At 40.8% G+C, this 11,962-nt stretch overlaps 1 protein-coding gene across 19 annotated transcripts in view; it reads left to right on the top strand.

Moving 5' to 3' along the window:
• The window catches only part of TRPM3 (transient receptor potential cation channel subfamily M member 3), a 904,985-nt gene that overhangs the window by 832,028 nt on the left and 60,995 nt on the right, over positions 1-11,962 (top strand). For all 19 annotated transcript variants that reach the window (XM_054501730.1, XM_054501720.1, XM_054501728.1 and 16 more), the window contains 2 exons: positions 3,151-3,402; positions 10,647-10,821. In XM_054501730.1, coding sequence (XP_054357705.1) covers positions 3,151-3,402; positions 10,647-10,821 — 427 coding nt within the window. The remainder of the gene's footprint in view (positions 1-3,150; positions 3,403-10,646; positions 10,822-11,962) is intronic.

Here is an 11,962-nt window from a genome sequence, read left to right as displayed (position 1 = left end):
AGAAGACAGGGAGCAGTCTGTACTCCACGGACTGTTCTGGCAGAGGCTGCCAAACGGGCAGGCTGCCAGGAGCCTCGAGGCCTGGATATCCATTTCTCCTGAAGAGGCATAGAATAGCAGGGAGGGCAGGGCTTTGGAGGCTGGGGTCAGGAAGGGGTCAACTGAAGAGTCCCGCTTCCTGTGGGGAGTGAGGCGGTGACCACCTCCGAGTCTGACCTTTTCCTCTGCGGCCCAGTGAGGCGGTGCCCCAACCCCTGTGTCCTGCCCTGAACTCACTGAAGAGTTGCTTGACGACCAAAGGGTGAGGACCCCACAGGCCGTGCCCTTCCTGCCTCTTCACAGTCAGCACGCAGGACCTCCAGGGCTCAGACGCAAGATCCTGGAAATGTGGAAAAGTTTGCATGCTTTGGTGCCTTCCCAGGAATACACAAGGAAGGCTTTGTGGTTTCCCATGATACCCCCATTCCCAGCCCCACATACTTCTGCCTGGAGTCACCAAAGCAAACCCCGGTAATCCCTTAATAGCATGGCACTGTTTACAGCGTGCGTGGGTAGACGTTATCTCATCTGGATCCTCCCCCCGCCGACAACTCTGTGAGGTCGATGGTGTGACTATGATGACATCCCACTGCACAGGTCTGGGAACTGAGACTCAGGGTTTAAGCAATTTCCCCGTATCCCACAGCTAGAAAGGACAACTGAGTATGAAACTTGACAGATCCGTCCCTAGACTCACTGCTCTTTCTACTCCCCAACGATGCTCCTCAGGCTCCCAGGGTTCTAAGACAGGTGCCTGAGGGCTGGTTTGAGAGGTGGAGGAGGCAGGGGGGATTCTTGACTTTCCACTTCTACCTCACCCCGGACTGTTCTGCTCTCATCTCGTCTCTTTTTTTTTAATGTTGGAACTTTACCAAAAAATGCTTCACTATTTAAAAATTATACTACAAACCTCTGTGTTTAGCAGTTTTAGGAAAGTGTGAGCAAAGGGTTGGAAAAGCTCAAGGCATTGCCCATCAACCCCCTCTCCCAGCTACATACACGGATTTTTGCTCTGTTAAGATGCAGCCAGAGAGTGAGAAGCCATCAGGACAACACCAGCTGCAGAGATTGCTGATGACTAGGACAGTGGTTCTCAAACTGTGGCCACCAGCAGGAGCTGGGAACTTGTTAGAAATTTAAATCCTCCACCCCACCCCCAGCCTCCTGAAGCAGAAACTCCAGACTGAGGGCCCAGCCTCTATATTTTACCCAGCCTTCCAGGTGATTCTGATGTGCACTAAAGTTTAGAAACCCTGGGCTAGGGCTTAGGGCAGGACACTGCCTGTGAAAAATAGGGCTCCCAGGTAGCTCCTGGTACCCTGCTCAGCTTCCAAGTCCCAGCCCTGACTTACAAAAACCTGTCTTCCTTAGTAGTTCAGAATTAGGTAAATCATTATAGTGGACATGAGGATTCACACAAATAGCTGAATATAGACCTGCCTCCAGTCTTTTCTCTCCTCTCCTTTGAGAGGTTCTGAGGTGGGGAAAGGGGTTGGTCATGGTTTGAAGAGATGGAATCCTCAGAGGTAAACACCAGCAATTGAGGAAGGTGGCCCTGGTGCACGGCTTCACTAAGTGGCGTTCCCTGGCTTCTCACATCCTGGGGCGGTCTGTGATGCAGGATGGGTGCAACCTCTGCTCTCCAGCTGTGCATTTCATAGACCCATGCGTGGTAGCCCCTCTAAGTTTAAGGTAAGGCAAGAGTCCCACAAAGGAGTTAGGATATGCAAGGAACTGGAAAATTGCTGTTAGTGCCTACACAACAGTTAGTCTGTTGACAAATATGTATTGAGTTTCTATTATGTAACAGGCCTGGGGTACAAACGGTCTGCCCTCAGAGTTTCAGTCTAGGAAAGAGAGAAGAATGGATGGACGGATGAATAAATAGATGATTGATTGACTGAATGATTGATCGATTGATAGGCAGACACACATACTCATACACATATACATATAAAAGCATACAGAAGATCATTTCATATAGTGATAAAAACTTCAAAAAAAATAAATAGGGTAATGTATTGGAGAGTGACTTGGGGACGTGAAGTCAGCTGCAGCTAAAGTAGTCAAAAAAGGCCTTCCTAAAAAGGGGACATTTGATTGGAGACCTTGAAGATGAAGAGGAGCCAAATACAGATCTGGGAGAAGAAAGTGCTGAACAGAAGGAATAAGTACAAGCATCCTGAATATCGAATAAACTTGTTATGCTTAAGAGATGACCAGTATGGCTGCAGGGTAGAGAATAAGGGAGAATATGGTGGGACGTGAAATGAGGCCACCATAAGGAGTTTGGATTTTTCACTATTTATAATGGAAGTCATCAGAAAGCTTAAGCATACAATTATGATCATTTGCTTTAGTTTCTGTTGTTGTTGTTCATTTGTCTCCTAAGTCTTTTTTTTAATTGAGGTATAATTTATCTATAATTGAACATCTCCTAAGGGTGCAGCTTGATGAGTTTTTACCTATGCATATAACCTGGTAGTTGCCAACCAGATCTTTAAAGATCCAGGCTTTTAAAGATCATTATTTGTGCTGCTCAGAGAATGGGTTGAGGGTAAGTGGGCAATGACGATGATGGGGATACCAGTTAGAAGGCTGCTGCAATCTGCAAGATGTGATGGAGCTTAGAATAGGGAGGCAGCAGTGGAGGTGGTGAGAAGTAGTTGGCTAGGTTGCATTTAGAAATAGAGGTGATAGGACTTGGTGCAGAGGATGTGGGATGTGAAAGAGAAAAATGGAGGAGTCTTCCCAAGTGAACAGCCTGAGGAACTCAATATGGTGGCACTGTTTACTGAGATGAAGGAAGACTTCAGAGATTTGCAGCATACTAGGATTGAATCATTTTATAGCAAAACTCTTATGTGTGTCTTAGAATTTTACCACAACCCAAAGAATCAAAATTATTGCTTATATGTGCCTTTGGAATATTGCAGCTGAATAATCACTTAAGCTTAGCTCAATTGGACTTTTATAGCATGCAAGTATTTAAGTAGATATAGATAGACAAAGCAAGCTACTAACATCAGCCAACAGACCAAGCACTTCCCAACTGGGCTGAAAATACAGATAGAAACCAGACCTAACCCTGCTCTCCTTCCTGCCTTATAGATTCTGATGTCAGAGCCAGGGAAGTTGCTACAGAAAGTGAAGGTGTGGCTGCAGGAGTACTGGAATGTCACGGACCTCATCGCCATCCTTCTGTTTTCTGTCGGAATGATCCTTCGTCTCCAAGACCAGCCCTTCAGGAGTGACGGGAGGGTCATCTACTGCGTGAACATCATTTACTGGTATATCCGTCTCCTAGACATCTTCGGCGTGAACAAGTATTTGGGCCCGTATGTAATGATGATTGGAAAAATGGTAAGCAGGGTCTTCTGATTCCATGTTATAAGTTTTCAGAGGAGGAATGGTGATAATAGATAGAGAGAAATAATTCATTTGGGCCTGCTCAAAGTCTAAATGAGATGGCCCTAGAGGTGTTTTATTTTATGAATTCCTTTTGAATGTCTGGGGATTTGACTGCATCTGTATACAAAACTGATGTAGTCTGTACAAACTGATGTACAAAACTGATGGATAATGAATTTATCCATCAGTTACTCATTCATTTACTGAAAAATACATAAAGATCATATATTTTATGCTGGACACTGGACTAGGAGTTGGGTATACAAAGATGTTCTTTCCATGAGATTAAAACTGATGGAAGAGAGAGAGGGAGGGAGGAATTACCACACCATGTGAAAAATGCTGTAATAGAGATGTGTATAAAGTACAACAGAACCATAGAAAAGATAATATTGGTCAGAAAAAGCACACAGAGGTTACTTTCTAGCTGAATGTTGGAGAAGGAATGGGTCTCCACTAGAAATTTTTAACAGATTTTGTAAAGATCATGTGTTTTTAAATAAAGTTCTAGAAAAATGCCTTTCCCTACACAAAGGGAAGAAAAACATAATTTATTTGTGCTGAGTTGAGCTGGGTTGAGTTGGGTTTGAATTGAACATTAAGTTCTGTCATGCATCATGTGTTTGTTACACTACTGGAAAATGATGTCTGTTAAGAACTAGGTTCCAGAATGCTGCTCCTACTTATCGAATTATTGAAGAAAAAATCCCAAGTAGCAAGCTAATATGCTTCCCTGCAAATGGCCGAGGACTTGTTCCAATAGTCCTTGACCACACACCAGTTTCCAGACTTTTTCCATAGAGACTGAACCCTAGGAGAACAGCATCAGTGTGAATCTGGGAGTGCATCAGTAAACAAGCTCCCTCTCAAAACTCACTAGAGGAAGAATCAGAGCCTGAAGCCAGAACTGGGTACTTTTCATCAGTTCTATCAGTTTTCTAAGTGTGTCCCCTACTTCACCTTTACAAGATATACATGGAAAAGCTAAGTACATCCGTCCTACCACGACGAACACCTCTTACTGAAAAACCTTTTTCCTGGTCAGACACAGTGGGTCATGGCTGCAATTCCAGCACTTTGGGAGGCTGAGGCAGGCAGATTGCTTGAGCCCAGGAGTCTGAGACCAGCTTGGGCAGCACAGTGAGACACTGATGATACAAAAACTAATGAAAAATTAGGGCCGGGCATGGTGGCTCACGCCTGTAATCCCAGCACTTTGGGAGGCCAAGGTGGGCAGATCACCTGAGGTTGGGAGTTCGAGACCAGCCTGACCAACATGGAGAAACCCTATCTCTACTAAAAATACAAAATTAGCTGGGCATGATGCTGTATGCCTGTAGTCCCAGCTACTCGGGAGGCTGAGACAGGAGAATCACTTGAACCTGGGAGGCGAGGTTGCGGTGAGCCAAGATCACACCATTGCACTCCAGCCTGGGCAAGAAGAGCTAAACTCCGTCTCAAAAAAAAAAAAAAAAAAAAAAGAAAAATTAACAGGGTGTGTGTTGACATGAGCCTGTGATCCCAGCTATCTGGGAGCCTGAGGTGGGAGGGTCACCTGAGCCTAGACTTCAAGACTGCGGTGAGGTATTTTTTTCTCAAAAACAGAAAAAGAAAAACCTCTTTGCTAATATCTTTCACTTCACTTCCATTGTATGAGCCATTGGAACCAATGATTAGTCAATAGATGTCCTTTTTTTTTTTTTTTTTTCTTGACAGTGTTTCACTCTGTCACCCAGGCTAGAATGCAGTGGTGCCACCTCTGCCTCCCAGGTTCTAGCAATTCTCCTGCCTCAACCTCCCGAGCAGCTGGGACTACAGTCACCTGCCACCATGCCAGGCTAATTTTTTGTTTTATTAGAGACGAGGTTTCACTAGGTTGGCCAGGCTGATCTCAAACTCCTGATCTCAAGTGATCCACCCGCCTCAGCCTCCCAAAGTGCTGGGATTACAGGTGTGAGCCACCATGCCTGGCTGATGTTCTTTATTATTATTACTTGAGATTTACTATATGTATCATTGCTAACTCAATATTTATGGAACAGCTCTGTGTATGTACGTGTGTATGTGTATCTCTACTAAAATGAATCTTAAATAATCACGACTTTTCCTACAAAATCACTGACAAACTCATGCAAAGAGAGGAAGAATTTGAATTCAAACACATTGAGCAATTTATTTAAACCCCTTTGAGACTTGGTTTACTTGTTTCTAAAGTAGTGATGTATAATAAACGCATATCTTATAGGGTTATTGTTATAATTATTAGAAATAATACATACTAAATGACCAGCTGTGTCTGGCTCATAGCTGGTGGTTGACAAGTTGTATCTGTTACCATTATGTTCAAATTGCATTTTTTAAATACAATGAAAGAAAGGAAAAATTGGTGAGTATAGTTATTATGCTGTATTGCTAACCCTACTGTACAAATGGTATTTATAACACCAGCATTGTTTAGGACAAGTATCACCAAACTCATTCTAGAGAGAAAGAAAACTTGAATTCATGAGCTTGAGTTACTTACCCAAAACGGAACCCCAGTTCAACTGGGGATTTTTTGACTAGGAGAAAAATGTGTATCTTACTCCAATATACTGCCTGTTATATCATCTTCTTTGCACTTTAACAATGAATTTGAGATTGTGGTGAAAATTCCTGTCTAAAAGCAGAGAGTCTAGATTTAGAGTCAATGGATAGGGCTTAGGAGGTAGGATATGTGGACCCTCTCTGCAATTTATATATAAAAATATGTGGGTGTGTGAATTTTCTGGACAGAGGGGACAAGCTTTCATGAGATTCCTAAATGTATTTTCAAGTGGACCCAATGAAAGCAAAGGACTATAATAGCTATAAAATTAGGCCACATTTTCTCGACCTTGACACTGCTGATATTGTGGGCTGTATAATTCCTTATTTTAGGAAGCTGTCCTGTGTATCATAGGATATTTAGCAGTATCTACCCAGTGGATGTCAGTAGCATGCACACGTGCACACACACACACGCAGTTATGACTACGAAAAAGTCTCCAAACATCTCCACGTGTCCCTCAGGGAATGAAATTGGCCTCTGTTGAGAATTACTGCATTCTGTGATTACATAATCAGATTGGATGTTTTTTCTGATTGCTACCTTATTTTATTTTAACAAATAAAATCTGAAAAGACCCAAACAAACCAAATATATTACCCTTTAAAGCCTGGGTAGCATTTATATACTTGGAATAACTAAAGTCATGCTAATGCAGCGAGATTATTTTAAAATCCACGTCTATCATCTTAATAATGGCATAATTATCCCAGTTTTGACTAGAATGAAACCTTACTCAGGAGTGTGCAAGAGGAATGTGCTGCATTTTCTCTACCTTTTAACTTATGAATGACTTCATTTATCCATCAAGAATAAGTAGAAAATGAGTATATTTGGGAACTCTGCTTCTCTTTCAAGGGGCTTTTAAGATAATCAGTTCAATAATTGATGCACTGATCCAGAAGGCAGATAAAATATGCCTGTAGAATTTATCAGTGAGCCAGATAGACTACCAGACTGGAACTTAAGAAAATGTGCCCAGATGTGTTATACTGAAAGCCTCTCAACATTAGGGAGTTCCCATTCAGCACAAAACAGCCAAGTGAGTCCCTGCCCTGTGGTCTTGGGACAGACAGCTGATGAGATTCCTGGACACACAATCATTAGGAGTCCATTTTGAAATTGGTACTATGAGTCTTTGCATAATATAAGAAGCCAGTACACCAAATGCCTCACAGCATGGAAAGCCTGCATATCTGGAAAGACTCCAATTGATCTGCTGCAGGCCCAGAATCACTTAACAAAACCCTGACTCCTTTCCTCCATATTCCACTTCTCAATGGAATTCTCTAAGCCTAGTACTAAGCTCACTTACATAATTCAGAATAAAAACAATAATAATAGCTATCATTTGCCAGATACCATGTCAGACATGTCATCATCATACCCCCTCGGAAATAGGTTTTCATATCTGTGTTTAATAATTTAAACAATTGAATAAGAGACTAAGCAAGGGACAATAACAGGATTCAAATTTCTGTCTAACTGACTCCACAACCTGACCTCCTTCCAACTATAATAATACATTAACATTTATGGAGAACTTACCACATTGTTTCAGATGCCATCTCATTGAATCTTTATAAAATAAATGTGTTATTATTCCTATTTTACAAATAAAATAAAACAAGATTAAGCAGCTTGCCCAAGGCCACCTAGCTACATTTCTTTTTCTTTCCTTTCTTTCTTTTTTTTAATGTTTAGGAGAGCCTTTATTTTGTTTTTGTAATTATTTTTACTCATTTTGTGTGAATTTTTTTCCATGTAGCTATTTTTACTAGCAAAGTCAAGATGAAAACCCAGGTATTCTGATACCTAAGTACATGTGTTTAACCACTACAGTGTATATATAATATATATTATATACACATTATATATTATATATACATTATACATTATAATGTATATTATACAATGCATATTATATGTATATTATATATTACATTATATATAACAAATTATATAATATATATATTATATACTCTCCTCTGTAGAACACAACAGAAAGATATTTACAAGATTAGGATAGGATCAGCTCTCTTAATATTGAACCGACTGGACAATTTAGCTTTAAAAAGAGGAGGCCAGCCCCAGTTCTCACTAATAATGCTCTATTTCTGCACTGCACTCTATCAGATTTTGGTATTTGTATGAAAGCTAAGACTTCTTTGAAATATATGAAGCTAAGTGTTTGGGAAGAATGTTTCTTCTCTTTGATTGTTTTGACCCTTTGGATAGATAGCACAATCAATCTGAACAAAAACAATCCTGAGAAATTAAATTAGAACAGTTTCTGTATTTACTGGCTGAGTTTCCTTGGGTCAAACTAGCTTCTAAATCTCATGAGCACAAACCTTCCTCTCCCAACCCATCTTTTAATCAATGTAAATAAACACAACATGAAGGACCCATGTGTGCTTTTTCATTGATAGAACTTTTTGTAAATAAATGATGAAAGAATTTTACAAAATAAGAGAGAGGATGAAAAACAGATGCATGTTTCCTATAAAACTGTTTCGACACAGCTGGTTTGCTCACTTTAAAAGAGTTCTGAGACCACTAAACTATAGAAGAAATACTAATTAGCATACAACTTTAAAAACTATTTAAAAATATGAATGGATGTCAGATTTTAAGATATTCCTGTTTGGTTTTGAAGTCATGCAATACTTGTGAGATGCATTTTGAAGTTGCCTTGAAACTTGATTAGACCCCAGTGTCCTAAGGCATACAAGGAAGGCTATAATGTTTGAATTCCAATAACAGACACTCTTTTAAAATAAAATCGTGGCCGGGCACAGTGGCTCACACCTGTAATCCCAGCACTTTGGGAGGCCGAGGCGGGTGGCTCACAAGTTCAGGAGTTCAAGACAAGTCTGGCCAAGATGGTGAAACCCCGTCTCTACTAAAAATACAAAAAAATTAGCCAGGCATGGTGGCGCACACCTGAAATCCCAGCTACTCAGGAGGCTGAGGCAGACAATTGCTTAAACCCAGGAGGCAGAGGTTGCAGTGAGCTGAGATCGCTCCACTGCACTCTAGCCTGGGTGACAGAGCAAGACTCCATCTCAAAAATAATAATAAAATAAAAATTAAAAAATAAAATTGTAAAACTAATTTGAAGGCTCCATTATCATTGATAAAATTAGCATTAGGCTTTTTTTTGTGGATGGGCATCCCTTCAGGAAGTATGATATCTAAGAGAAAGTCTTTTGTATTCTATGTTTTGATGTAAGCAATAGAAACCAATCTCCATCTAGCTTAAGCCTAGAAGGGATATATTGACTTATGAAGGGCATAATGAAACTGGCCTTAGGGGCTACTGCAAGCAGGGACCCAACCACTGTCAAGATTTGCTCTCTTTCTCTTGCAAATAGGCTTCGTTTACTCTGATCAGTTTCACTGGCAGAGAACTCAGCGTCAGATACAAATACAATGAACTCACCCCATTACAGAGACACAAAGAACTTCTTTCTCCCAGCTTTAGTTAAAAACAAAACAAAGCAAAGCCAATACAAGGATTCTGGTTGGCCTGTCTTGGTCACATCCCTGCATTCTATCACTCTTGCCGGGGCTAGTATCATATTTAATGTAGCCTGGAAAACACACCTACCTTGTGGCCATACTGGGTAGAAACTGTTTATAAAAGGAGGAGGTAATGGGTTCTGGCCAGAAAAAAATCAATAGTTATTGCATCCTCATCTATTTAATATTTTGAGTGATAAAAGGAAAATAATTTGGCATATAAGAAACAGATCCCAAATAATATTCATCATGGAAAGAAGGAAGAATGAGGAACAAGAGATAACATTATATTAGAGAGCAGCCTGGAGGATTTTATAAACATGTCAAGATGAAAATCCATCATTTCTACAGCAGGTACAGGTCTGAGTCATTAGGGTGCATGATTCTAATGCCCAAGAAAACACCCTCCATAGCCAATGGGATACCCTGCAGGAGAAGTATACAAACAGCCGTTTTCTCTGAGAGACTGATTGGTGGTAGAATACTATGCAGTGCGGTGGGGCCACAAGAATAAGAATATAATGGATATTTGGTTTATCCTAGCTTTGTTTATAGGCAGTTTTTGTTGTTGTTGTTTTGTTTTGTTTTTGAGCTTTCCAATTATTCGTTAGCCTTTCAGAACTTAGAAAGGAGGTTTATAGCATTGCAGTCGCTCTTGGAATAGTTCAACTCTCCCAATTCCAGTTTCTCTAAGAAGAAAGAGACCCAAAGAGGACACTTGCCTCCACCCCAGGAGCAGAGAAAAAGTTAGCACCTGATTCACATAGAGGCCTAAGCTTCCATTTATATGACTCCTATACCTAGCCTTGACTCGGTCCCACAGACAGCAATGAAAAACGAAGAGGCTTCATTTATGTGTGCACTTTTTAAAATGTTTTTTGAGCCACTGATAGAATTCTGTGGACACTGGCTTCAACAGACCAAGCATCTTCTTATCTGGACACAACTCCCTGTCTAAACATCCCTTACCAGCAGTCTAGAAAGTGGACCTCCTCCAAAGGTTCCCATCATTGTCAGCAATTATAAGAACACTTAATCATACGGGTTTTCTCTTGTTTCTCCCTCTGCTTCCCCACCCTTCCAGATGATAGACATGATGTACTTTGTCATCATTATGCTGGTGGTTCTGATGAGCTTCGGGGTTGCCAGGCAAGCCATCCTTTTTCCCAATGAGGAGCCATCATGGAAACTGGCCAAGAACATCTTCTACATGCCCTATTGGATGATTTATGGGGAAGTGTTTGCAGACCAGATAGACCGTAAGCAAGTTTATGATTCTCATACACCAAAGTCAGGTATTTAAATTCGATTCGGTTGTGTCTTTTCCAAGTTCATTTGTTTGTTCTCAATAAATGGCTCAAGATAGAGGACTGATTCCTAGCTTGCCATCTTGGAGGAAACAAAAATTACAGAAGGTGAATATACAATTTTAGCAAAGTAGTTCTTGGGTGTTTCTTTAGGTATGTCATGTTCTGTGACACGAATCAACATCTGGTATACCAAATTTGATCAAAAAATGAACCACTTAGAAAGATCTAAATTACTTTATGATTCAAACTCCCAGGGCCATGTGTTGAATATTTCAGTATCAGGAATATTTTATGTCACTACCTCCCTACCTCTACCCCAGCCACCAGCCCCAGCCTTTAGAAAATAAATTTCTTGAGTTGGACTTCAGAACAAATAAACAATGCTTGATTTGACCATCAGAATTCAAGAGTAAGGGCAAACATCTGCATGGTATTTTTCTTGCACTGGAAACTATTCTCCAGCTCCCTTTCCCACTGTCTTAAATTATGTGCTATTGAGACGCATAGGAAGCTAGTATTCATTGCCTGGAAGTATGGAAAATGCCTTAGGTCATAAACTGAGTTGCTTGCTATAAATGCCAAAAAGAAAATAGTATCTATATTATGAAACGATTCAGTGTGGGGAGTGAACGCCAGCAGGCCCCCAAGGTTTCATGCCCTAATAGATGCTGATTCTCTGTAATAAACACTCCTTTTGTATGGAGTTTGAAGATAGTTGTATCCTAGGAGTCTGTTCCAGGATTTTATTTGGACCAAATGTCAGGACACACCAGGCACTGGGAAATTTTTTGGGAAGAAAGCATCATTAAAGAAACAACTTTCAGTGTGGAGGAGTTGAATCCCAGGAGCAATGATTTCTCATTTCCCCTGAGGAGTTTAGTTCTGGAAATAACATCCCTCCAACATTGTTGAATTAACATTTTTCAGACATTTTTTTGCTGGCAGGCCAGCCATCTGAGCCCTGGACTGTGTACATGGATTAGGGTTACATAACCAGGTAGTATAGCTTATTAAGAGCAGGAGCAGAGACTAGTTAGCATCCCCACTCCCACTGCCCATCCCTGGTAGGACTGAGACCAGGAAAATAGGG

The sequence above is a fragment of the Pongo pygmaeus genome, chromosome 13 (assembly GCF_028885625.2).
Source record: "Pongo pygmaeus isolate AG05252 chromosome 13, NHGRI_mPonPyg2-v2.0_pri, whole genome shotgun sequence".
Lineage (NCBI taxonomy): Eukaryota > Metazoa > Chordata > Mammalia > Primates > Hominidae > Pongo > Pongo pygmaeus.
The sequence above is the reverse complement of the archived record's forward strand: the minus strand, read 5'-3'. Positions and strand labels throughout refer to the sequence as shown.